This window comes from Drosophila subpulchrella, chromosome 2L (genome assembly GCF_014743375.2).
Source record: "Drosophila subpulchrella strain 33 F10 #4 breed RU33 chromosome 2L, RU_Dsub_v1.1 Primary Assembly, whole genome shotgun sequence".
In the NCBI taxonomy this organism is placed as follows: domain Eukaryota; kingdom Metazoa; phylum Arthropoda; class Insecta; order Diptera; family Drosophilidae; genus Drosophila; species Drosophila subpulchrella.
In genome coordinates, this window is record NC_050610.1 from 10,464,503 (window position 1) to 10,492,352 (window position 27,850).

Sequence of the window (27,850 nt, forward strand, 5' to 3'; positions counted from 1 at the left end):
TTCAATTAAAAAAGTAAATGACAACTTTCAACGAATTATACTTTTCGGGGCACTGTTGCTATCTCGCTCTGGCGCAAGCTATGATTTTTTTGTCAACCGTTTTCCGTTTCCCATTCGTTTCCATTCGAGTCGCGTTTATTTGTATTTCTTTTTGTGTTGCTGATTCAGAGGAGAGCAGCACTAGGGCAGGCCATCCCTCTCGCTCTTGCGTATAATACGATAATGGGGTTTTTTTTCCTTTTTTCGCCCGGGGGGCGTTCGTTTTTCGCTTTTCGGCTGCTTATAAATAGCATTGCTTATAAATTCTGGCCTCGCACCTTTTGCCACCTCTATATGTTTATGTACAATGTGTGCCGAGAACGAGAGCTCGGTCATTTTTCTATTATTTGTCTTCGTTTCGGTTTCGCCTTCTGCGATTCTTCTCCATAACGATTTCCATTCGCCGAACCAATCGCATTCCGTTCTCCTCTCCATTTGTTTCGAGAGAGTTCCGTATATATCTTTCTACATATGGAATGGCAATGGAATACGTCTTTATGTATTTGTTTGCACATGACGTATGGGTTTTTCACGTTCGTTCCGTTTGGGGTTCTTCTTTTGTGGATTTCCTCTCCTTCTGTCCCTCAGATGACAGCTACCATTTGATATTAAATTGATTGCAAATATGGAGTTTCTAGAACTTTTAAGAAAGATTCTTTAAGGTGTTTGGAAAATATGTATTTAAAATATGTATTTTACGTATGATATCATAAATTTATCACAAGTTAGCACACTGTTGTATTTAAATGTATTAAATGTTTCTGTAAAAATCATATATATTTGGAGTCATTTAAATACGATTATAAAATTAAATTCCAATTTTTTGACATTTTATATTTTATCTTATTATTATTATTCAAATAATCTGGGTGGGAACAAGAGATTTTTGCGTTAACCCCTTACCAAGCATATGAAAAAAATAAAGTAAGACACTTAAAAGTATGCAACAAGAAACTAGATTTTCAAAAAATGAAAATTACAATGGCAACTTATTTGGAGTGGGTAAAAAGTTAAGTTATTTCTTAAAACACAAAATTTAAATAATATATTTGTCTTGTAAATTCATAAATAGTTTAGTGCTACGTTGGCATATAAAAAAAGATTATTATTTTAAAAGGTAATACCCTTTCATTACTAATTGTAATACATATGTATCAAATTAAAATTTTTTGTATTATTCAAATTTAATTACAACGCCTTAATAACGACAAAAAGCTAACCTCCAGTTATCTATCAGTTATGTCAGTGTTTGTCAGTGAGCTGCATAGCAACAAGCCATCGTCAGTAAGAAAATGGGACATTTTTCGGTCAGTGGGAAGTAAATCGAAACAAAATGCTTATTGACATGCGCAATACGGCTATTAATTCTCAGCTGCCTGCTGCGTCACTTGTTCTAATGGTCGAATACTTAATAATAATACGCATACGCCATGTGTACCAAATATTCTTCGTTCTAATGAATCATTCGATTTTAAACGTTCTGAAAGATGCATTTAAACCTGTAAACGTATTAGTCCGGCGTGGTTTGTTTGATTTCGAGGAGGCTTTTGTGGCCAAAAGAAAAGGCTTTCCAATGATACGACGTATACAACACATTTTTTAGGTCAATTGATATATCCATTTCCCCTTTTTACCCAATTTTACCCTTTTTTCTGGGAATGGGTGGAATGGGTTAAAATACAAAAGTTCTTCATTTGAAAATTTAGAAGTTCACTATCAAGAACTTGTTTCTCAGTCTGAGCGCTTGGAATTTTTCAGTATGAGAAAAGGGGATACTCGTTTCTAAAATTTAAGCTAAATTATTTCTTAAAATGAGTTCACTTTGTACAACTGTAAACATTTTTTGAAAAACTTTTACTGAAAGTGAGTATTTTGCTCTCAAAGTGAGAATTTTTGTTCATGCTGAATTTATGAGTACAAAAATTCTCAATTTGAGTGCAAATTACATGAATAAGTCTCTCTGTGTGGGTACTAACGAGAGCAATATGTTTAAGATACAATTTCGGGTTGGTTGTGTGCTAGATATATTCGCATAACAAACTTGTACGAAGCTAAGTAATCTAAATCTGAAATCCCAACAACAACATGGCTAGTTTGACTGGGTAAGAGATCGTGATTAAGAATATATTAAAGCAAAGCAAGCAAAAGGGCGCTATTTCTGTCGCCTGTCGTCCAGAAGTCACATTTTAGTAACTTCTGCGCGATTGAAACACGATAGAACACATTTTACAAAAACAAAATATACATACATATATCGCGTAGAAGTCACTTCTGGACGATAGAAAGACGATAGTACATATTTTACAAAAACAAAAAGGGTCGGGATCGCGAAGAAGTAACTTCTGAGACACTTCTGAGCGATAGAAAGACGATAGTACACATATTGCAAAAACAAAATTAGTGGGAAAAAACAATAGAAGTGGCGACACTTCCAGAAGTAACGCAGAAGTGATTGCGAGAAGTGTCGCCGAAATGGCACATTTCTTCCCGACCTGAGTCACTTCCGCGATGCTATCTGTTGTGCATTCATCATCACTGATTTCAGAAAAAAACAATGACTTAAGAAATTTTAGTTGCCCAAAATCGACAAATGATTTCTCCATAGGTGTTGGAAAACTGGTTCTTATGGGACAAAAAGTCGCTGAAGCGGATTTCGGTCGCTGATGCAGAAACACACTCTGTCTGAAAATACTATAACACAGCGGAGTCGCTTACGTTCAAACAGAAAATACTGAAACCATTGATGTCATATGTCATCGATGTTTCTCCACCTCTAGCTGTTCGCATCGCACACTTTTTTTCGTCGTTGCCGACAATTTTTTTTAAAATTTTTGATCCTTTTGCCTAGCTAATTTATTTGATGAGTACCCCACATATTAGCAAATTGGTTTAATTCGATACCATAGCGATAGTAGTTACAGCTTGCAAAAATACCTCTAAAACATCGATATCCTCGCCATCGATGGGTTACCAGCTAGAGGTGTCAAAACATCGATGTATTGAGACATCGATGTTTTTGACGTTTTTCACCCAAAACATCGATGTTTTAAAAAATTAAAATTAAATTTTGGGAATTTTTAAATAGTCGGTCCGTTGGCGATCGCCGAAAACCAACAGCGGGCACGCACACGTTAATGTTAATGTTTTTGCTTTTTTCTTATTGTTTTTAATTTTTGTTTTTGTTGGTTTTGTTTTTAGTAATTTGCAATGATTTAAGTTGCATTTAACATGTGTGTTTTAAATAAACACCAGTAACTGTAAGTGTATCTTCACTTATACACAAAATATACATACATTTATGCTTTGCAACTCTTTAATGAATATTATGTACCCCTGAAAAGGGTCGATTTGGTAAAGAGGAAAACTTTAAAAATTTCTCCTGGCTCTGCTCTTTTACGTACCTTTCCTTTGCCTTTTTTCTTAATAGTGACGGCACAGAAACATCGATGGTTGAAAAAAAACATCGATGATTTAGAAAATTTCAAAAACATCGATGCATCGATGTTTTGATACCTCTATTACCAGCTCTACTCGGAGCTCACTCTGACACCCGCTGCTGGGTGCTAAGCGCTCGCAAAGAGCAATGAGTCATTTTCATTAGAAATGGGCCAAATTTCTTTTTTTTTTAAAGCGCATCACATTGCATTTCCAGAGGCGAACTGACAGCCTTAAGTTTACACAATTTTTCATTGATAGTTTTATTTAATCCATCAATGATATTGGCTTTTAACTTTATGTTCTCATTTCTTAATTTAATGTTTTGCAAATGTAAGCCTTTATTAATTCTTGTTAATGCCACATTTTTTTAAAGAATTATGCCTAATTATTTGGGTAAAAATTTATGATTATAAGCGAAGTTCGATCCTTGTGGCAAAAATTTATCATATACAGGAGAGCTCAATCCCTTTTCTGAATACTTAATGTCATTGGGAGAGCTCAACAACTTAAATAAATCTCGGGTATGTTCACACTAGAATCACTAGGAGAGCTCAATCCTTGCTGCGTACATTTCGTAATGCTAGTCCTAACCTTGATAATAATATTCTTTTGCCAAGTACTAAACGTTGGTTCATGCACTGGAATATAACCTAAATAAAAACAAGAAAGAAAGTTAACTTCGGCAAGCCGAAGTTTGTATACCCTTGCAGTTTAATTATTAAATTTAATTCGAAATTCTTAAAAATACAAAAAAAGAAATTCCCAATAGCATAAGATAATATGTCAAAAGAAACCGAAGCTATAATAGAAGGTCGCCGACGGAGATTTCCCGATATTCTTTACCAACCCGGAAACCCACATAGTTTACAAGTGTGCTATTGCGGGACTCCTATGGATATTAGAGAATTAGTTGAAGATTCCACTATCGTATACCGCATCTTACCAGCTCCTTTACGAAAATCTTTCCATTTTCAACTAAGATGGGGACGTGTTTCCGGGATATATAGTCGTACTCCATTTTCAAGCTGCAGTCGGCGTCGCGTACTAGGGTGTTTTCGCTTTCGGCCAGAAAAACCCGATCGCCCGTCATCACGTGCTCCAAATAGAATATCATTTTCCTCGAAAGTATACGTAAAGTAAGCCCAGTGAACCCGTCGTCCTTTTCTTCCTTTTCGTTTGATCCAATGTAGCTAACCAGGGATGACAAATTATTATGAACAAATGTTATTATGAACAAATGTTACAGGATATTCTTTTAAAATCAAAGAATATTTGTCAGTATTCCTATAAACTGAAGAGTAAGCCTTCTTTGTTAATGTTAGATTTTTATTGAAAATCTCAATTTGTAATTTATTTGCAATATGCCAGCCAAAACATTGATTATTTTGGGGGAAAAGAAGGGATTTAGATTTTGGTCACAAATACAAATCCCAGTGGTTTTTCAATCGTTGCTTAGCTAGATTTCTTAGGCACTTTGGATAGTTTATGAACGATTGTGTGACATAACGAGTAAGAAAATATTATGCCAGCAAATGAAGCTTCTTTGTGTTTGGTTGTTTTTTCCTATTCTCTGGGGTATAACACTTGTATCGAGAACCGTTACTTACCTAGTATTATAAGTTCCTATTTGAGTATAATTTTTGTAAGGTGAAAACCTTTCAAAGTAAAGACATGTACAATTTTAGTTTATTCTTATTTTCATCAATATTAAACCAAATTCGAGGACAGTTTGTTTTAGATGTTCATTATTTTGTTGTTTTACCCAGAAAAACGCCTTAAGTTGTCGTGTGCTGCTTTTCGCGCAGTGTAGATGCCGGCTAGTCAACGAACATCCCAGGGAGGGGAACAACCAACAATGTTGTCTACGCAGCAGACACAACAAAAACATAACGAAAATTCAAACTCGGACAACGGCAATTTCACGACGGATTCTTCTTGGTCCTGGAGTCCCTCCCAACCATGAGTGTACCCTTCAACATTCTTTTGGACACATCTCCCAATTCTATTTTGTGGATCGTGCTACCTCGCCTAACTCATCTCACCCCCCAACACGAATTTCTACTCACACGACTTAATTTCGTTTTCACATTATAATTCACAATTTTCTCTTAAATTTTAACATTTAATAATCCTACCTACGGTACCGAACTTTTACAGGGAACACATATATATATAAATAAATAAATAACAATAAACAATATTCCAATAGTTTTGGGTTGGTGTAAATAAATAGGTTAAATAAATAAATAATTTGAATAGATATAAGTAGGACTAAATTAATTTGGGCGGGTTACATAATCAAAGATATCAGTCTCAATTTTTCTGTATTAATTTTCGGCTTGCTGAATTTGTTTGCCGCTTGCAGTTTTATTTCTCTGTGGCAAAATGTAATTTTAAGGGCGAATAAAAACCTGGGGCCACCCGGGGATGAGTGGCCAATTTTCTTGTCGAAAATTTAGATCTCCTCCTGGTGGCTGGTCTTCGTCTCTCCTTACGTACGTCTATTTTCCTGATCCAGGCTTTTCCCTCACGGAATATTTGGGTAGGAACTTGACTTCTAATATTATATATTTTTTTCCAACAGAACCGTCTGCGACCAATTATTTTTGCCCTTTCCTCACCCTTGCTTGTTTCACTTTTTCACGCCTCTCTTCGCCCAAAAACCACTCAAACTTTTCGGATTTAAACCTTGGTTCATTTGGGAGTTATCCGGTTTAAGGAACCAGTTCCATGACTTGACTAAGCTGCGCGACTCCCTGAACTCACGAGTCGTCGATAGTCGTATATCGATTTTTCGCCTATCGTTATCAGTCTTAACGTAAACAGCTTTGTTAAATTCATAATATGTGCCTATTTTTGTCGTTTAGCACATAATAAAGTCTTGAATACAACCCCTACTATCTGTACTCTTCTTTCGCACGCAGCTCTTACGGCAGTTGCGTCCTATTGCTGGTCCCTCGCTCAAGTTTGAACAGCTGAATTTTTTCCCACACTTCTTATGGGAGAAAAAGTAGCTGAAGCGGAATTCGGTCGCTGATGCAGAAACACACTCGTCTGAACAGACTATAACAGCGGAGACACGAACAAAGTGGATAATTATATTTTGTATGGAGGATGGTATTTTGTAACCTTTACCGGCGCGGTCACACTAGAGCTGGGAAACTATTGATAGTGGCCCCATTCGATATTTTCGATGTTTTGGGAGACAAAATTCGATACTATCAATAGTATTGTTTTTTTTAAAAAATTAAAATTATAAGCAATATCCAGTTTTTATTTCGTATTTTTATATTTTGTTTATCATATTCTTTTCCAGAAATCTTGCATCTCCCCTTACTCTTACGGATCCTTACGTTTGCTTACGTTTGCTTACGTTTGCTTACGTTCAAACACAAAAATACTGAAAATATCGATGTCATCGATGTTTCGCCACCTCTAGCTGTTCGCATCGCACGCTTTTTTCCGTCTGTTTCGGGTCGTTTGGCTATTCGAAATTATAAATTTCAAAATTACCAACCAGTTAGCCAGGCACCGTGCAATTAAATTAAATCGGAACCAAAGGCGGGCGTGTAATCAGCGGAGCGGGCGTGTAAAAGCAAACATAAAGAAAGTACCAGAAATTTGGGAACTTTTTATCACAGCGCGCGTGCGACACACATACACACACACACGCGTACTTCGCCACTGACGCAAACGCGAAGGAAAAAAAACAGTGAGAAAAAAGAGGAATTGACAAATAACAACGTTTGGCAGGCACTGGACTCTGATCGCTGTTGTTGCTTCTGCTTAGAATTTGCCACGCATGGACGACGAAGTCATCGAAATTAGCGATAGCGAACGGGAGGAAACCTCATCGAATTCCGAGATGGACGTGGAAATAACGGTGGAGCAGCCAGGCGTCGACGCCAGCGTCGCTGCAGCAGAGGAAATTGTGCCCAAGGACGCGGCAACGTAAGTAAAAAAAAAAAGGCGAATCTCCACAGTGGCTCTCAAACCAACGATAACAGCACACCTGAAAATGTGCCTTTGAGCTGACTCTCAAACTGTGACCATGTTTATGCCAAGTTAAATTTTCAAAAAGTAGCTAAATTTATAATTGCAAAATCATAAAATCACCTACCAATTTGTTTACTTAATTGTTTTAATAATTTTACAAACAAAAGATAGAAACAACAAAGTTATAAAACCACCGCTTAAATGTTGATAGCTCATTCCAATTGGTATAGTTTTTTGTTTTATAATTATATGTTTGGCTATTACAAACAATCCACTTAGTCACAAAAGTTACCTCAGATTTTGTTTATGCGCAGTTAATTTGTGGAAATCGATTAAACAATTTTAGTTTGGTCATAAATTGCTGATAAGAAAAGACAATTGATTACAAAGCCAATTTAAAGTTATAAATCCATTGCTTACAGTTTGAGGGGCCAAACCAATTGGAATAGTTTTGCTTGTTGGGTTCTATATTTTACAACTATTAGTTTGACTATTACAACCAATGCCAAACTGTGCGATAACAGCAGGTGTTAAAGTGTGTGTTTGCATTGCTGTTTTATGTAATCTATTGCCCGGGGTCTCTCCGCCTCTTTCCCACTCCCACCCCCTGCCGCATCACCCCTCCTTGTCTCACCCATTTCACATGGTCATGGGCAGCAGCCAAACGTAGCAAATAAATATAGAGAAAAAGATACAAAACGTCAGCGACGCCAACGCACACGCCCTGCACTTACAGTAGACACTCTTTAAGACGAAACAGTGGTGTTGTTTATTTATTCTTTATTGTATTAAAAATACTATAATTTACGGAATATCATTAGATTTTAATTTATATACATTTTAATATGGTATTTTTTGAAAACATAGTAATATTAAAGAAATACCCATGGATGCCATTTGAATTTAATTTAAAAATTTAATTTTTAAAAGTTCTCTTTCTAAATTGTAGTCGTAAAGCTAAATTTCTTAAAATATTGGTTATTAACAGCAGAATATTAAACATTGTTGCTTTAGGAAGGTTCTACTGTTTGGCCTTTGTTGTTGCTAGGTGCGCTTTGTTTAGTTCTTGTTGGAAACTGGTTTTACTTTCTGCTTGCCGCCCAATGTTTTTTTTTTTTATTCCTCTGTGTGTGTGGGCACGTTAAATTTTGAAATTCAAGACTCTTTGATTTCACAAGCCTGCAGTAAAGCCACAGTTTAGGAGTCACTGTCAGTTCTAAGTAAAAGAAAAAATTACTAAAAAAATTAGGTTGAACTCCAAAAATCACTGAATAAACATAAGATACTAAATAAAATTACCCTTTTTTAGTTTAGCCCTATAAAATACATTTTGTATCTCAAAGTTCTGACCCTAATCCCATTTGACATTTAAATTGCAAACATTTATGCCAATTTGCCAACATAAACAGTTATAAATTCGTTCTCGACACGCTTCATTTGCTTCGATTTTCTTTTCTCGTTATTTCCACACAAAAACTACGCGGAAAAACAATTGCTATTTGCATTTAAATATATGTAAGCTATTTTATTTATTTCCGTGTTTTTGGATAATCGAAGTTGACACTTGAATGTGGCGAAAAAAAGTAGTTTATATTTGGAAAATCGGGTTTGTCTCAGGCGTTCCTGAGTTTTATTATATACCTGTGAAATTTATTTGGTGTTTATTACGTTGTTTCCGCTAGAATTTGCGTTATTTGTTCTTGTTTCCATGAGTAATCGGTAATAAAACAGAACAAAAGATAGAAGATAGATAAGATTTGCACGGACGTAGTCAGCATGTGATTTGTTAAGAAGGGGATACAATCTCTTGTCCCTGAAATTCGTCTAAAAAGCTAAAACCCGATCATGTTCAAAGTCAAGTACAGTCATCGCCAAAAAGAGCGTAGCCAAGACAATGTCAAAAGTTGAGGGCAACCTACACACACGCTACCCCGAAAAAGTTGGCCAAAATAAAACTTAATGTGAATGAACCCAAGCGCAAACAAAAAACGCTCTAACCTTTCAGGCCTTCAGCGTTTTTCTAATCTCCATAAGTAATTCAATTCCGCCTTATAGAGTTCAAGGACTGGGCGCGAAAATAAAGCGGAACAATTTCTCTTGTCTGGCCAAACTGACTCATCCCCACGGGAAAAAAGAGGTTTATTATGATTTTTGTTGTTTGCACTTACTTGGAAACTTGATGATGACGATGGGAAGAGCAGATGATGAGGGAACCCGTTTGGAGGTCTATGAGTCAACCTGTTGATAAATTAGAAATGCCGACCCCGATAAATGGGGAAATTTTATTTTATTTTGATGCAGAGGGGTTACAGCATCCAATCTATTGATTTTACTCGTGCTATTACATATTTATAGATACCGGCTTGACATTTTCGGCCCGTCAAGTTCAAGGTCGTTTGGGTGTGCCAACAAAATGTCAAAGGGAAATGTTTTTATGTAATCTACAAAAAAAAAAATTGTAAAAAAATATATAAACGGTTTTAAAAAGTTTTTTATAAATAAATTACGAAAGTGTTTATATTTAAATTTACTTCTGCATCAATATTTGTAATATTTTTTCACTATTGTTCGCTAACTGTGTTAATTTTTGACCATGAACAAACCAATCAAGAATCATTAAAGCCAGCAGCAATCAATCAGCTAAATTATAACCGCTGAAAGAACAATAAAGAACAAGCACTCTCAAAATAAAATGTCAAACTATGATAATCCACGAGCAACCTTCAACTCGAAAATTTACAAAATAACAATTCTCTTAAAAATAAAAAACTACTCTTTGAGTAGAATACAATTTTAGCTCATCTTTAGTGATAATATTAAAGCGTTATCACATTTTGAGCATTACAGCATTTAAAATATGATTTGCTGATAGGCAAATTACTTATAAGCACAGCTGTTTAAAATTTGTCGACTTTCTAGGTTTACTTTAGGTCACTTAGAATACCTTTAACAAATCACAACTCAAGGTTGTAGTAAATCAATGACAATACTTTTAATCAGTTTGTTAAAATACTTGGAATTGCTAAAGCTGTTGCTTCTTAAACTTATCAGCAAGCACAGTTTTGACAGCACTTTGTCCTATTTTATTGGCCACCAACAAAGTTGCTAAACACTTTCAGAGCAGACATTTTCAACCTAGATTCGAACCAAAATCGCTCGGCGCTTACTTTTTCCTCTGTTTTCAATGTTGCCTATGCTTTGGCCAAACTTTTGGCCAACTATAACTTCGGGCAATTAGCCTCCAACTACGTAACCCTCGAAAAGTTATTGCTCGACTTCAGTCAAAGTGGGTCAATTAAATTATTGATTCGACACGAGGCTAGAAAAAGAACACAATAGAAGGGGAAAAAGAAGCATTAGAAAAATCAGTGGCAGGGCTGAAACTATGTTTTGCTTTTTTTTTAAATTTTATTAAAGATCTTGATGGTTTTGAGAAGCTTCAAGCGGATGTTGTGGGCATCTGTGAAGTGGCAGTCACTTGAAGACAATAGCAGAATAGCTTAAAATTACGTAATTCCCAACTTGTGGGGGCAAAAGCGTATTAAATTATTTTGGTCAGGTAATTTTTCAATTGAGCTTAAGATTATATAATGGGGTTTTTATGTCGAAAGATGTGTGCGAATATTGGCGAAGGCAATATGGTTTCAATGTCGGGGCAAGGTCAGTGTGGGTAATACAAATAAATAAAATATCAACTAATTTTTTATTTACAAATTGAGATCTTAAGTGTTGTTATTTATTTTCCTAAAACGGAAACTCCATTAATGGCCACTCAGGTCTTATCATATCGTAAACATTAAGTTAAATGCATTGGAAAATTGCTCAATTTCCCCACAAGCAGTGAAAAAAAACCCGATCTTTCGTTGATCATGTCAAAAAGCTTAGGCAGCCGTCATCTGCTACCCATGAGAGTCCCATGTCTTGTCTTCCCTTATCTGTCTGGATCGAATCTGGGAGCCAGTTTAGCCAGTCTCTAACGACTCTGAAGCTAGTTTTTGTACATTGGTACATAGAAAGAAATGCAAAAAAATATTAGTTCATATAAACTTTTTGATTTTTGTGAAGCTACATTTAACCTGCTTTAATAGATCTTATAATCTGGATTAATATTATAAAGATGTTAAGTTGCACACATACATATTTAAGTAAAATCAGGCTTCATGTTTACCAGTACCTCTATATATTATATTTTATTTACAATAGTACTTATCTTTAAACTAACTATTTCTGGACTTCAATGTTATATTGTTTTTGCTTCCGATTGATTTTTCTATTTTTCTAGAGTTATTTTATTAGAAGACATAGAAAAACAGGTTTTTCAAATTGAATTCCATTTTTTTCCAGTGCAGCCACAAAGAGAGTAAGTGAGTGAGTGAGAGAGAGTGCCTTTTGGTTGGGGAAAAAGCCATTTCCATTTTCAGATTCAAACTGTAGGTGTTGGCAGCTTGTAAATTAGCACTTAACTAGATGGCGCCATTACAGTTTGAGAGCAACAAGTATTTAAATCTATATTTACAGTTTTACGATAACTGGTTACGTCCATTATCTTTTATTATTATGCGGCTTTATTAATTTTCTTAATTTGGGAATTTGTGGCAATTTCTCTGGAAAATTTCAAGCTGTTTTTCCCCTTTTGTTGAATCATTTTCTTTTTTTTCGCATTCATTATGGCAGATGTTCGTGGTTTTAATTGCTTTGTGTCTGCACTTTCACTTGGTTTTGGTTGCTGAGTTTTTTTTGTTTTTGCAGGTTTCAATTGCATTTGCAATGCAATTCACTTGTTGCAGCGGAAACAAAATTGCCATTGCATTTGCCCTAATTTGATAGTGAAGTGGAGCAGGCTTGTGGTTTCATTTTGCATTCTCATATTCTCTGAACTATTATCTCAGGGTTTTTTTTACGAAACCACAACTTTCTTCCTGTTTCAAGTCGCTCTCCAGTTGTCTTGTCTTTCCATTTTGGGTTTTATTAAAAAACATTAATTAAAAGTTGACAGTCAGCAGACGATATCTTTTCCATGTCTCACTCAAAATCCACGACACGCCTTCACTTTATATATGGTTTCTATAGATATTTACATTTATAAATGTTTGTTTTCTTTAACAACGGGAAGTAAAATGGTCCCGAGAAGGGGAAAATAAAAAATATTTACCAGAAACAAAAAACAAGGAAAGAGAGAGTGCAACAACTTTTCAATGACTTTGAGGAAGAGTTTGATTTTAAGAAATATTGTCTGAAAAGAAAACCACTGGAAATTTCATATAATATTTATAATAACATTGCTCTTAACCACTGGGAACCACAGGAAATTTCGGATAATAAAAATAAAATAATGCTGTGTACCCTAGTATACTAACAACCATTTATATTACTAAGTAATAATAGTTTGCATTGAGTAATATTTCCTCACATTCGAAAAACCTTTGCATTTAATCTTCAAATAATTAAAATGTCATTATTACATTACATTTATCTTTTTTTTTAACCATTTATATTTTTAGTTCATTCTATATCTTTTTCTAAGCATGACCTCAATTAAATTTGATTGGTTCACACAAGCATAATTCCCCTTTAATTATCAGGCTGCTAAAATCTATTTGACGTGGCGCTATTTTTTTCTCACTGCAAAGCCCCCTCTCTTTTTTCCCTCTGCCTGCAAATCTTGCTCTCTCGATTCGCTCCGCGTCAGCTGAGTGGCTGCGTTGCAGTCGCCGTTGGCAGAGGGGATCATCGAGGGATCGTCACTCTGCCCACTCAGTCGCGAATTGCAGCAGTGCGTCGATCGACGTCGTTTTTCGCGCTCGTCGCGAAAATTGTGAAAAATCGCGGAAAAGGGAGAATTACTCAGTAAACAAGCAAAACAAAGAATCTTCGCTTTGAGTTGTTTGTCTTCTTTTCCCTGTCAAAAAATTAAAAAATTTCCGTTCTCAATAATACGATCAAATTAAGCCATTATATTTGTGATGAGCAAAAAGTGTCTTAAATCGAATACGATTCAACAACCCGAAATAAGGAGAAGATCGGGTCAACCAAGAAGATCAAGTCGCTTTCTATATGCACAAAAACAGTTAACTTAGACCAGAAGGAATAGCCAACTGTATCTTTATAAATCCACAACGATTCGACGACGTCGAGCTGAGCAAAATGTTGTAGTAAGTTTTATAGGAATGACTTTTTGTTTTATATCGCACTCGATTAAATGCTAACTAAAACGGAACCCAAAGTACACAAGAAACCAAAAATAAATCGACGTTGACCCATCTAAAAACAGCGCAGGTCAAAATATTAGTGAACATTTGGTTAAAAATTTTCTAGAGCAAATATTGTTTAATAATGAAGTAACGTATGTACCATATTTATCTGTACATGTTTAAATAAATACTAAAGTTAATTTATATATATGTGCTGAAAATGTTTAAGACAACTTCCTGTGTTTTCTTACTTGTAAAAATAAATTTTTGAAAAATATTGTGTTGTAAATAAACAAAATATTTTAAACTAAATTGAATATTCTTAATATTTTATCCGCTACTGTATGCACATTTTGTACTCGAATCGGGTGCGTCTATATATATATTTTTGTGTGTTTGGGTGTCGCCTGGTGTCTTTTTGCATATTCATTTATCGCGGTTTCTCACTCACTTCCCCACTTTGTAACTCACAGTAGCCACGTGCAGAGGCGTTGAAATTGAAAAGCAATTTATACAATCAAACATTAAAAACGGTTGAGTAATATGGTTGATAGGCTGAAAGATATAAGCTTTTTATTATATAGGAAAATAATGAAATTATAAAGGAAATGAATGTTCTTTATACTTGATAAGTTTCTTGGAATACTTAGACGAAATTATACTTACGATAAGAAACAAGTACAGAAATAGATTCATATTTCCGATGACAAACCAATCTATCAATAAAAGACATTTTGATAAGAGTCTATAAAACCAATTGATCAGAATCAATTTAACTGATTTTCTAGATGTTTGTTATAAAGGAAAACTTTGTGAGAACTAAAATATTGTATTTATTCTGTTCAATAGGCTTACTCAATTTCTTAAAGAGAGTGAAAGTTTTAAATAAATAAACTATTTTAAAGATGAGCAACGTGTGTACATATATCTATTTCTAAGATGATTCATTTCACTACTTTGACTTTTCTGCCAGCCTTTGCCCTTCACACACTTTTTTCCCAAACCCCCAGCAAAGAGCATTGACCAATCTGATCAAGGCAAAAAAGAAAATAGCAGCCATGCACTGAGAGAAACTACCACAAAGTGATACCACACTTTAAGTGTGGTAGATTCAGATTGAAAATCGTTCAACAATAAGTGCTCTAGAGATTTTACACTGGTCGGCATATGTATTTTGACAAAACAAAAGTTAAGTATACTCATAACTTGAATTTACTTCTTGTAAACTATAGGCGTCAATGGAAAGGTAATTTAAATGCCGTTTGAATAATACATTACATTTCATAACCCATTCAGTATTTATTGAAAAGGACGAATTTGTGTAAATCAACTTTAAAATTTTTTTTAAAACTTTTTTCCTCGACTTGAAAACTAAAATTTTTTGATGCAAAAAGTTTCTTCAAACAAAAATAATAGTAACTGCAAAAAGAATTTTTCTAAAATCATTTTTCTTATATTTTTTATGATTTTTTGAAAATGCTTAAAAACATGCTTTTGAGCCATATTTTTCTCTTTTTCATACAAATTTTTTCCGACATTGTCACCTTCAAAAAATCATAAAAAATATAAATAAAATGATTTTTGAAAAATTCTTTTTGCAGTTACTATTATTTTTCTTTGAAGAAACTTTTTGCATCAAAAAATTTTAGTTTTCAAGTCGAGGAAAAAAGTTTAAAAGTAGATGCTTACACAAATTCGTCCTTTTCAATAAGTACTGAATGGGTTAAGAAATGTATTGTATCATTCAAACGGCATTTAAATTACCTTTCCATTGATGCCAAAGTTTACAAGAATTAAGCTCAAATTATGAGTATATTTAACTTTTGTTTTGTCAAAATACTTATGCCGACCACTGTATTTATAATTTAAATCGATACCAAGAGATATTTGTTTTCTTTCTCTGTAACCAAACAAAAAGCAGCTGGCGAAAGAAAATCTTTTCGACATTTCTCAATCTCTTTAAAATGTCAGAGCCCAACTGGGCTGCCAAATGCACCGCCTTTCGGCCATTTTGCCCCCTGGTTTTCAGTCCTTTCTCCTAGGAGAGCATTTAGGGGGTCTCTTTTGGGTCTCTGGGCACATGTGTGTTGGCCCCAACTTTTTTTCTTCTTTATTTTGGGTGGCAAAGCTTTGGCATATGGCACATTGAGGTCGCCGGCGCAAAATTCTTATCCAAAAAAAAAAAAACGAAATAACAAAAAATTGCAGCATGAGGAAAATATGTACAATGCATTGCTACCGCACTATAATTTTGGTTTTTGTGTTGTCTTTTAGCTTTCTGCTATTTTTTTCGTACTGGGTGTGTCGTTTATTGCCCCGACATAAATGTTTTTATGCCCCAGCCATTGTTGTTGTCGTATCTGCTGCTCATGCTCATGTTGCTGTTGCATTTGCAGTTGCAGTTGCAATTTTTGTTACTGTGGGCGGGGGCGGGCAGATTGCGCTTTAAATTGCAGTGGCATTAAATTTTCGCATGCATTTTATTGCAGTTGTAGCCAAACAAATGACTCACATGGGCCAAACGTAACCCGATCTCTTGGCCAAAATGCATTTCCAGTCGAGAGAGTTATAGGCCAATGTTGTGTGGAGTGCTCCTGTCTGTGAATATGCCATTGGCCACCTCTGGGAATTGTTAAAATTATATGTTTGGAGACGCAATTTAGCTGCTCGTTGGTCATATTTTTATGGTCCACTTTGTGTCAAGGGGGAAATGCATTTTCGCCAACCTATGATTTACGTCGGGTTTTCTTTGGAGAAATTTCTGAAATTCCCTACGTGCCAGATGTGGAAAATTGTGTGGCCAATATGAGCCTGTAATTGAAGTTACTTTCTTTCACAACACCTTTGTAATCAAGTGATTGTTTCAAAAATAAATTTTAAATAAAATATCTACGCTTTTGTCAACGTAGTCTGATATTAATCTTTAGTAGATAAAAATTGTTGTTACATTTTATTGGGACACAATTTGTAATTCCAATTGCACTTAATCATTCTTATCTAATTGGCACAATCGTGTTAGTTTGATCGCACTTTAAGCACGTATCCAATAGATATGTTGCATGAAGTTAAAAGCAAACATTCCACACCGCCATAAATCCCGTTGTCATATGTACGTTTATATTTTTATTACGTATTGTGTGTGCCATAAATAGCAAACAACTGACAACTGGCAGAAACTAACCATTTAACCCCGCTCACCACCCCCTCTCGTGGGGAAAAACATGGAATAATGGGTCGGACAACGACCCAAAACTCGGGACCATAAATTCAATTGAAGCAAGTGTCAATAGAACACGAGCTCATCCATATGCAAGTGTTCCATAACGATGGTGATGATGATGATGATGGTGCTTATGGAGGCGGTTGCGAGACAACAATCAATTATGTATTTTATATTGTTTGCATTAGTTCTCAACCCACACTTGTGCAGACAATGGTTAGCAAGCTCTAGTCCTCTTCACTGAGGGAAAAGTTTTCCTATGACCAAAACTGCTAGGCACTTAGAATTGAAAATTATAGAGAGTGTAACAATAGTGATTCATAGTGTTCATTAATTAGGACATGCCTTGCCCTAGAATGTAATTAATTCAAATTTATTAGTTGCTTAAGACCTTATTTAATATATACAAACCAGTGAGTAAATAGAGATTTCGGTTGTCTCAAATAATTCTCTTTTTGTTTGTGTTTCTGACACATGTTTTTTCTATGTTTATTCTCCAAGCCTTTGCTCATTTATTTAGCTTCCCAGAAACTTCCCAAGCAATTTGGCTTAAACTTTCCGACCGACTCTTGGCTAGGTTCATTAACTTTGTAGTACATACCTTCTCCCTCGAACATTTCCCTAAAGCTAAAGTTTCGCCCCATTCTTAAGCTGGCTTTTCTTTTATTTATTGGAAACTTCTTCTCCTTATTCACTTAAGCTTTGGCTCTTCGCCCAACAGTGTTTTTGTTCTATTCGCTCCCTTTATTTTCGGCCGCCATTATGTCTGCACAACATTTCCGGTTCACGCAGTTGGGGGCAAACACAAAAACAAATTCAAACACAGGCGCAGAACCCGCATTGACCTACTGTGCGTGGTCCACGTGAATCGGTATAACCCACAGTGGAGCTTGGCTAAAGTGAAAGCTTATTTCAGTCACTAAAAAAATTAAATGATCAAACCCTAACTTAATTATCTTTTTAAATGTTTGGTAAAATGTATTTAATTTAGTTGTTAGTCCTATGTTGTCGTTAAGGTAATTTTAAACCTTCAACTTAGATTTTTTATACAGAAAAAAATACGTAAGGATTGGTTTAATATTCGCATGGAAATATTTATTAAGTTAATTTTTACCTTTGAACAACATAAATTTAACATTAAGGATTCGTAATTCTTTAAGTTCCTCTCTTTAAAAACTCTTTTAAAACGAAAAAGTGAGAAAGAAGCGAGTTACTCTGGGTTAGAGCGAGAAAGCAATATTCGAAACTATCCGAAATAGACCAAAAAACAAGATGGCGAACATTTTTAAAGGATTCGTCCCGTCATCCGTATCTAAATGGAATTGATACTAAATTTCATCAAAACGATTATTATCTTATATTATTAATTTTTGCTTAGTAAAGGCTTAAAATCTATAAGCTAACCATACGAACGAGAAAACGGGCGTTAGGGTTAAATATGGAGAATTTTAGTTTACTTAAAATGTGATCATAGGAATAGATAGTTTTAATAGAGCCTTATAAAAATGGTTCCAACAACAAAATACTGTAACAAATTTTGTATCCCGGTTGCGATTTAAGATAAAATATAAATAAATGTGTTAATCAAGTTAATAAGTTCCTACTGTACTGGTGCCAAGTACTGTCTGCTTGCAAGTGTGAGTATCTGTGTGCGTTCGGTTCATGTGGCAAGCAATTTCAACTTGTGGCAGGTCATGTCCGCTGCCCGCTTCTCCGCCCCGCCCACTTTTCCACGCCTCCCAAAGCGTGTTGTGATGGGTAAACGGGTAAACTATTTGATATGCGCTTTCGCAAAGGGTTTGTTGACTTGACGCAGCGTTAACTGAAGTGGAATTTGTAGGGGGCTTTCGGGCGAAAAGTGGGGATGATATAAAATATTGACTTTTGCTGAGGGCGATTAGCGTGCAATGTCTGCATTATTTTTAAATTTGTTTAATGCTTTGTAGTTGAGATGAAGTATTTTTTGTTATTTATTAATGGTTTGGTTTTAGTATATTATTAACTGATAGTTAATGGATTGATTTTTAATGTTTACTATTTGACTTCCAATATAAAAAAATATTCTTTTATAAAAAGTAAGCAGCCATAATATAAAATGCTACATTTATATTTATTTATTTTTAACAGATTGTATTTTATTTCCCAAATATTTTTTTATTTCTTCCCAGATGGTATATAAATTAGATTAATATAAAATAGGGTATTGACTCATTTCATACTGCCCTTCTAGAACTTTTCCTATTCTTATTGACCAACAAATGGCTGTGAGATGGCGAGTGGCATTGTCTGGCGTATCGTTAAAGCCACCTGCAGAGAGGCTTTACCACCCACCCCATTTTTCCAGCCCCTTTCTCCCCTTTCACCGCTCACCACTCTCTTACATGCGCGCTGCACAATGCAATGCTTTCTCTGGTCTCTCTCTGCTGAGTTTCCTCTCTCACTGCAGGCACAGTGCATGCAAAAAATCATATATTAAGTGTTATAATAAAAATAAGCTCTACAAGGGGTCTTCTTATAATATACAAAATAAATAATACTTATAAAAAAGTTGTTTTCGTTATATCTTGAACAAATATGTTTTGGTTCCGATTTCTTTTGGACACCAATCACAAAGTCTTAAAATGAACAATATCCTTTAAAACCTCTATAATTGGGTTCTAAAAAATGTTAAAAAAATATTTTTCTTCTTGTGCTGTTGCCACTTTAAAAATCATTGGCTGTTATTGCAACACCGGCAACAATATGGTCGTATTTTCTCCTTCGTAACTCGCCATTCTCGGTTCTCAAGCTTCGCGACGTGCCGTTGCATTGAATTCATCGCCAGCAGCAGCAGCAACATGCAGGCAGCACGGCAGCAACACCAGCAGCATCAACATCAGTCGCTTCCGTTGGCTGCCAGAGACCACCAGCAATAACGACGTGTTCGCTAAAATAGTCTTTTTGATAGCCACATATTTTTCGTAGTTTTTGCGTTGGTAGTGCATCGTAGAAGATCGTAACAATAATATAGCTGAGCTGCCACTTAATGGAAGGTGTTTGAAATCCCTTGGTTTTCCCATGCCGAAAAGTAATAACCCTAAAAGTCTGACTCCTCCGCTCTATCCAATGCTCAATAAATTGTATATGAGTTCGGAGGAATTTACATTTCTGCCGCGGTAAGTAGAAATGCCGGATAAAATAAGGGCTTGGATTTATTTGTTGGCCTTTCTGTTTGGTTGTCAAAGCCAATTTGATGAGACAGGCTGCTAATGGAATGCAAATGGCAGGGCTCTGGGTATTTTGATATGCGACGGAGAAGTTCGTGCGGAAATTACGAAGGAGAGATGTTGAATTTTGAAGTGTAATTTTTTTGTGGTTGAAAGTGAAAAAGACAAAAGTTTTTTTTAGAGTTTATTAACATTTGTTTTCCCCAATTAGGGTACATAAGAAGAGCTGATTTAAATGTTCCAATTACTATTCTATGTCCATATAATAAAAGCATAAAAAACTTATAAACAAACTGATTATACATATAAAGTCTTTATAATGTAGAAAATTATATAGCAATTTTTAGAAAGTATAGCAAAAACATTTTCTTTACATCTAAAGTAGTTTGTGCATCTGAACTTAGTTTTATGATAGCAACACTATAAACTTTCTTGACAGAAACTTTTTGTCTTTTGTCTGTCAGTTGAACTTATTTGAATTAGCCATAACGAATTTACAAAGTTCTAGCTGGGACTCACTTTTCTTTAATTTCAGATAGTTCAGTTAATTACATTATTTTGAAAATGTAGGTAACACATCTACCATCATGCTCGAAAAATAGTGATTTATTTTTGTGCTTGATAAAGACCAAGTTTTACCGCTGGGGAAAACTTAAGTAAATGTTGGGTAAAAGTAATCATGAAGATGTGTAAAACTTTGCAGGCAGAAAAACTACTTCAGATTGAAGTGGTCCCACTGTAGCAATTGTGCGTCGCCAGATATCGCTTCAGTTAACTGATAGATTTGACACCCTGACAATCTACTTTGCATGATTCTTGCAGCTCATGTCACATGGCGTCCAAGTTGCCTTCGTTGGCTGTGCGAAAAGTTTTGTCATCAAAAGCCCCCCTTTTTCACCCCTTTTCCCTGCCGACGACCTATGCATATTCATGAGGGAATGATTATTCCGACCAACTCACACTATATCCCATAGACATCGCACTCGCACATAACATTCCTCGAATGTTCTACCATTGACTTCGCTTATCGCGCATTGAACTTTACTGTGACCTGCAGGCATTTGCACATGCAGACCAACACGTACACACAGTGGGGGTCACACTTTTAGCACCAACGGGACGGTAATAAATTATAACGTAGGCGATAAAATCATTAATGAGATCAGTGCTTATTAGTAATAACGAAAAGAGCTGTCATAAACCCTAGTTAGCATTAAAAAAAAAATCCTTTAGAAAAAACAATGCACTTTAAACCTATACCTAGAAAACAATTTTTTAATCTATTAGATTTGTTATTATTAAATTTATTATATATTAGATTTATTATTATTAAATTTATTATATAGTAAAATAAATTTTTTATTAAAAACTATTTTTTTAAGAATAGAATATTTTTTTAAATTATTATTATTATGAATTATGTGAGTTTTCAAAGAAGGCACCTTCCAACTAAATGCCTGTTTTTATAGAACGATCCTTTCGATAGCATATAATCATAAAAAATAATTGTAACATTAACATGTTATCCCTTTTGAATCGCTGTGGTAAAACCAATAGTAATAAATATTATAACAAAGCTATCTCCCTACGGGAAACTTTGATTTGTAGGGCTATTATTCTGACCGCAAATGTAATCTATACATGCTTAAATTTGCATTGCATGCTTTGCATTCATTCTTCTGCTTCCAGTTTGTTGGTTCTTTTTTTTCGCTTTCCGTTTACCATTTTTTGTTACCTGTTTTTCCTGCCATTCAGGTGGCGGTTCCCTTTTTGAGCTTTATTTATCTAGCCCGGGCTTTCATGTTTTTGGGCGTGCCGGCAGCCATTTCCCCACCTTTTTCCCCACTACTTAATTTAAATCAGCTCTTTAGTTTTGGGCCATTTTTTTACATTTCAGAGCGAATGTCTGCTGAAGTTTTTCACTCCACGTCTTCTGTTTTTATTGAAGTTGAATTGCAAATGCAAACCACGTTGCCTACTTTTTTGGGGGAGGTAAAATGCTGAAGCATTCGCGAGGAAAAAAGGGAGGCCCTAACAAATGGCTTTCTAAAATGTTGCCCAATCAAGCGAGAGCGAATTTTTGACTTTTATGGGTTTCTCTAATTGTTATGCAAACTGCTGCCGTCGACGGGAGTGTTGCTGCCCCCTTGCGTTCCGCCTAAGATATCCGAAACCCCCATTTTGGCCCCATTTGCGGCTCAGGCCGCGACCGCTTTGGCAAGTTATGGCAGCAATTAAAAGTTTTGTGCTGAGCACTTGAAAAAAAACCACCCAAACCGCCCTTTCTGTATTTGTCTGCTGGAGAGACAAGAAAGAAAAAAAACGGTGGGCAATGCAAATTATTCTTTTTTTTTCGTAGTAATTAACATCTATTGTTTGGCCTCCGTATCTTACTCGCAATTCTCACACATTTTCCTAATCATAGTTTTACAAGTTGCAATCAAAATGAAGAAAGGGAGCAAAATAGGTAGGCAGCCCTATGGTTAAATAATTTTTTACTGTGCCCCTTAAATCTCAAAGGATTTGAAATCTCTTGACATTTTAGGTGCCTAAAAGTATGCAGTCAATTAAGTATAGTCGTCTTTCAAATGAATTCATTATACTTCTCAGTTTAAAAGATAGTGTTGCATACTTTTAGGCACATTTAAAAATGATTTCAAACTCCTAGAGACTTTGGTGGCACCACCTATTACTTCATTTTAAAAATGGAATGACCTATTTGATTTTTTTTTTAAATTTCAATATGAAATATAAACTCAGCTTAAAACTTATGAAAATTTATTCAAATTTGTCTTTCGAAATGAAAAAGCTGCACCTTAATCAAAAGTTCTTATTACTATATATTTCCAATCAAGCTGAAGTTTGAGTAAATCAATAGATGGTGAACCCCCCACAATATTTGTAATATCACAATGTGTTTTTAATGGCACACAGGAGCAAAAATAAATAGGCACAAAGGAAACCGAAATCAGAAGCAAATAAATAACAAGCAGACTGAGGGAAAATCGAGAATATCAACAACGAGCCAGCCATAAAGCACTTATACCCCGTAATACTGGCGACAATGCTCTTCGCAGTACAGTGAAAACACCCTGCCTGGCACAACTCCAAGTGGGTTTTGGCTTTTGCCGGGATGGGGGGAAATGGGGAATTTCTTTGGCTTTCGGGATTCTTTGGCGCCCGCATTAGTGTCGCCCTATTGGCGGCCATTGTGATGCCATAATTTCTTGGCCCATTTGAGCTTGGCGCAGGTTGTTGCACTTCCTTCAAATGGAAAATCGGAGTGTTGGGGGCAACAGTGGGCTGAAAATGGAATGGAAACCGGTGAATGGGAGTGGAAATTAATGGTTAATTACGGGAAAAGGCTTTGGTTTTTAAATAATTGTTGTGGTTTTTTATTCAGACTTATGTACCTCTCTTATCTTTCAAATTAATGTTGGGCATTAAACCAAACCCTTTCGTGATTAATGTCTCATTGATTTTTTTAATCTCAAAATGGATTTTGTATAGTGATATTCATAAAGAATTGGTTGTATAAAAAAAAATGACAGATGCTTGATTTCTTGACTAGCTGACTGCATTTATTTTCAAATGTCATTCCAACCTACAGAAAAAACGATTAAAGCTTAATAATATTTTAAATCATGTTTAGGTAGGTTGTCGTGACTTCTTAGAATAAATCCAGTCTGTTAAGGACTTGATCCATTTTTTAAAACCTGAGTGAAAGAATATAGGCTTAAAAACATTTTAGGTTTAGATTGGCAATACTTTTTTGAATCCAGGAAAGTTTTAAGTAGCTTAAAAAAACCGAACATTTAGGATTTAGTATAAATCGTCCAGGTATTATAGCCAAACCATATCATTTAAGTGCCCCTTGAATTCAAAATGCATTTTCCGCATCACTTTTCCCCCAATTTCCGTGTCACTGTGCATTTTGAAAAGACGTCTGGTGAACGGCAAGCGGATTACTTCCTGTTGCTTTTCGTTTGTGCCATTTTATACCGGCCGTTTTGTATTTTTCTTGTTGAGAAGAGGCGACTTTGCCCCGCAGCAGTTACTTCGCCTCGGTTGACGACGACATGAAATTAAAAATTCAAATTATGTAGACTATGTAAAGGACTCGGATCCTTTTGTGCAGTGAGCTAAGCCCCCAAGGATTGACCAAGAAAATTGTTTTCCCCCCTCTTTCCGTACTTGCAGCATTGCCGAAGAGAAGAAGAAACTGGGCAACGACCAATACAAGGCGCAGAACTATCAGAATGCACTCAAGCTCTACACAGACGCCATATCGTTGTGTCCGGACTCGGCGGCGTACTATGGCAATCGTGCCGCCTGCTACATGATGCTGCTCAACTATAATAGCGCCCTGACCGACGCCCGCCATGCCATTCGGCTCGATCCGGGCTTCGAGAAGGCCTACGTCCGGGTGGCCAAGTGCTGTTTGGCTTTGGGCGACATCATTGGCACCGAGCAGGCCGTTAAAATGGTCGCCGAGCTGAATTCGCAGAGCACGGCTGTGAGTGGCGAACAGGCGGCGGCGCAGAAGTTGCGCCAACTGGAGGCCACCATCCAGACGAACTATGACACGAAGGCCTATCGCAATGTGATCTTTTACCTGGACAGTGCCTTGAAATTGGCACCAGCCTGCCTGAGGTGAGTACTACTTAAAATAATGGAGCATCAATAGGGTTTTAAGATCACTTTTAAATCTCTTAGATTTCTAAAAGTATGCAACAATATATTTTAAACTCAAAGGTTCACTGAAATAAGACCATTCCTTATTCACTGCATACTTTTGGGTACCTAGAAATAATAATACCTCAATGCTGCCACAGAAATCACGAGGTTTTTGAAAAAGCTTTAAAATTTAATTTGTAGATGTCTAAAAGTATGCAACAATATTTTTAAACCCAAAAGTAGAATAAATTCCTTGAAAAAGCCTAAGTTTCTTTATTCCCTGCATACATTTAGGTACCTACAAGTAATAGAATATCGTCGCAGAAATCCCTAGGGCTTTGTAATCATTTCTAAATGTCACTTTTTAAGATATAAGAAAGTATGTATGCAACAATATATTTCAAACTCAAAAGTATAACCAATTCGCTTAAAAAAACCTTAAAATGTAATTTTTTAGATGTCTAAAAGTATTATACAATATATTTATACCCGTTACTCGTAGAGTAAAAGGGTATACTAGATTCGTCGGAAAGTATGTAACAGGCAGAAGGAAGCGTTTCCGACCCCATAAAGTATATATATTCTTGATCAGGATCACTAGCCGAGTCGATCTAGCCATGTCCGTCTGTCCGTCTGTCCGTCTGTCTGTCCGTCCGGATGAACGCTGAGATCTCGGAAACTATAAGAGCTAGGCTATTGAGATTAGGCGTGCAGATTCCTGAGCTTCTTACGCAGCGCAAGTTTGTTTCAGCAGAGTGCCACGCCCACTCTAACGCCCACAAACCGCCCAAAACTGTGGCTCCTACAGTTTTCATGCTAGAATAAAAATTTTAACTGAAATGTCTTGTTCTCATCAATACCTATCGATTGACTCAAAAAAAAGTTTGCCACGCCCACTTGAACGCCCACAAACCGCCCACAAACTTCAAAAAATCGTAAATATGAACGCGGATATTTCGGAAACTATCAAAGATAGAGTATTGGGATTTCAGATTTAGATTCCGTAGCCTTGTACGCAGCGCAAGTTTGTTATGCGAATATGCCACGCCCACTCTAACGCCCACAAACCGCCCAAGCCTGTGGCGCCCACAATTTTTATGCTAGATTAAAAATTTTAACTGAAATGTATTGGTCTTGTCAATACCTATCGATTAATCCAAAAAAAACTTTGCCACGCCCACTCTAACGCCCACAACGCTTAAATCTGTCTACCGCCGGTAGGTGGCGCATTTGCTGCTTGCATATCTCCATTTTCCTTTGGTCCCTTTAGCTGAGTAACGGGTATCTGATAGTCGAGGTACTCGACTATAGCGTTCTTCCTTGTTTTAACTCAAAAGTGTAATAAGTTCTTAAGAAAAGACAACTTCCTTTATTTACTGCATACTTTTAGACACCCAAAACGACATAATAGTGATTTGAAACCCCCATATGTACACATATATATGAAAAGCTAATCCGTAACTCATTTCTCCAGATACCGCCTGCTTAAGGCCGAGTGCCTTGCCTTTTTGGGACGTTGTGATGAGGCCCTGGACATTGCTGTGGGTGTGATGAAGCTGGACAGCACATCGGCGGATGCGATTTACGTGAGGGGACTGTGCCTGTACTACACCGACAACCTGGAGAAGGGCATTCTGCACTTTGAGCGCGCCCTGACCCTCGACCCCGACCACTACAAGTCCAAGCAGATGCGCAGCAAGTGCAAGCAGCTCAAGGAGATGAAGGAGAACGGCAACATGCTGTTCAAATCGGGTCGCTACCGCGAAGCCCATGTCATCTACACGGACGCCCTGAAGATCGACGAGCACAACAAGGATATCAACTCGAAATTGCTTTACAATCGGGCCCTGGTCAACACACGCATCGGCAATGCCAGGGAGGCGGTGGCCGACTGCAATCGGGTGCTGGAGCTGAACAGCCAGTATCTGAAGGCCCTGCTGTTGCGCGCCCGCTGCTACAATGATCTGGAGAAGTTCGAGGAGTCGGTGGCCGATTACGAGACGGCATTGCAGCTGGAAAAGACGCCGGAGATCAAGCGACTGCTGCGCGAGGCCAAGTTTGCGCTGAAGAAGTCGAAGCGAAAGGACTACTACAAGATTCTGGGCATTGGGCGCAGTGCCACCGATGATGAGATCAAGAAGGCGTACCGCAAGAAGGCGCTGGTCCATCATCCCGATCGGCATGCCAACAGCAGTGCCGAGGAGCGCAAGGAGGAGGAGCTCAAGTTCAAGGAGGTGGGCGAGGCCTACGCCATTCTGTCCGATGCCCGCAAAAAGGCGCGCTACGACAGCGGCCAGGACATCGAGGAGCAAGAGCAAGGTAGTGCTTAAATTTGATTATACAAATGCGGGCAATTAATACTAAATCTGTTTTGTTTTGTCCATCCCCAGCCGACTTTGATCCGAATCAAATGTTCCGCTCGTTCTTCCAATTCAACGGCGGCGCCGGCGGTCGGAATAATTCGTTCAACTTTGAATTCTAAGGCCACCCAGCGTTTTGTTCATCGCCCACAGAGAAGAAGACCATCCATCACTCCCCCGTTTTTCTGCCTCATCGGAAGCCAACGCGACCCAACACAGCAGCGCACAAATTTCAAGCCTTTTTGCATTTTTTTTCCCTCCTTCAAACCAGAAAAATACATATTTTGTTATGTTAAAAAATAATAGATAACAAGCCAAATTGTATGAAAAACTATGCACATTTTATGACAAATTTCAAGTGTATTTTTACATTTTAAATGTTGTTTCTAAGATTTTTTTTCGGTGGCATTAAATCAAGAAGAATAAAATAATGAAAGAAATATGTAAACATACAGTTGCTATATCCAGTTGTTGTTGGATCCGCCGGCCTTGCGAATTTTGCGCCTGCGCGCGTGCGTCAGATTATTTAGCGGAGTAATTGATTAATTAATGATTAACGAAAGCTTAGCCTTATTGTATAACCAATATTATTTCTACTCATTAAGCCAGTCACTTAAGTTTCGTTTCTAAGTTACAAAACAAAAAACCAAACACAAATCAATCAAAAAACAATAACGCATGCGATTTCATTTTTATTTTGTGTAATTAAACGATGAAGATTAT

The 27,850-nt window shown here is 36.5% G+C and overlaps 1 protein-coding gene across 2 annotated transcripts; it reads left to right on the top strand.

Annotated features, from left to right (window-relative positions):
- Window positions 1-6,907: 6,907 nt before the first annotated feature.
- LOC119545939 (dnaJ homolog subfamily C member 7) lies at window positions 6,908-27,579 on the top strand. 2 transcript variants are annotated; one of them, XM_037851882.1, is made up of 4 exons: window positions 6,908-7,428; window positions 24,291-24,743; window positions 26,242-27,086; window positions 27,158-27,579. In XM_037851882.1, the coding sequence occupies exons 1-4, from the start codon at window positions 7,280-7,282 to the stop codon at window positions 27,247-27,249; spliced, it is 1,539 nt and encodes a 512-aa protein (XP_037707810.1). In that variant the 5' UTR covers window positions 6,908-7,279; the 3' UTR covers window positions 27,250-27,579. The 2 variants fall into 2 exon arrangements, with proteins under 2 accessions (XP_037707810.1, XP_037707811.1); XM_037851883.1 differs by lacking the exon at window positions 6,908-7,428 and adding an exon at window positions 13,270-13,625.
- The last annotated feature ends 271 nt before the right edge of the window (window positions 27,580-27,850 follow it).

Bases quoted from the DNA above. Each gene is read 5' to 3' on its own strand.
- LOC119545939 (XM_037851882.1), top strand. From the start codon at position 7,280: ATGGACGACGAAGTCATCGAAATTAGCGATAGCGAACGGGAGGAAACC. The intron at 7,429-24,290 runs GTAAGTAAAAAA...CCGTACTTGCAG, and splicing joins GTGCCCAAGGACGCGGCAAC to CATTGCCGAAGAGAAGAAGA. The intron at 24,744-26,241 runs GTGAGTACTACT...TCATTTCTCCAG, and splicing joins TTGGCACCAGCCTGCCTGAG to ATACCGCCTGCTTAAGGCCG.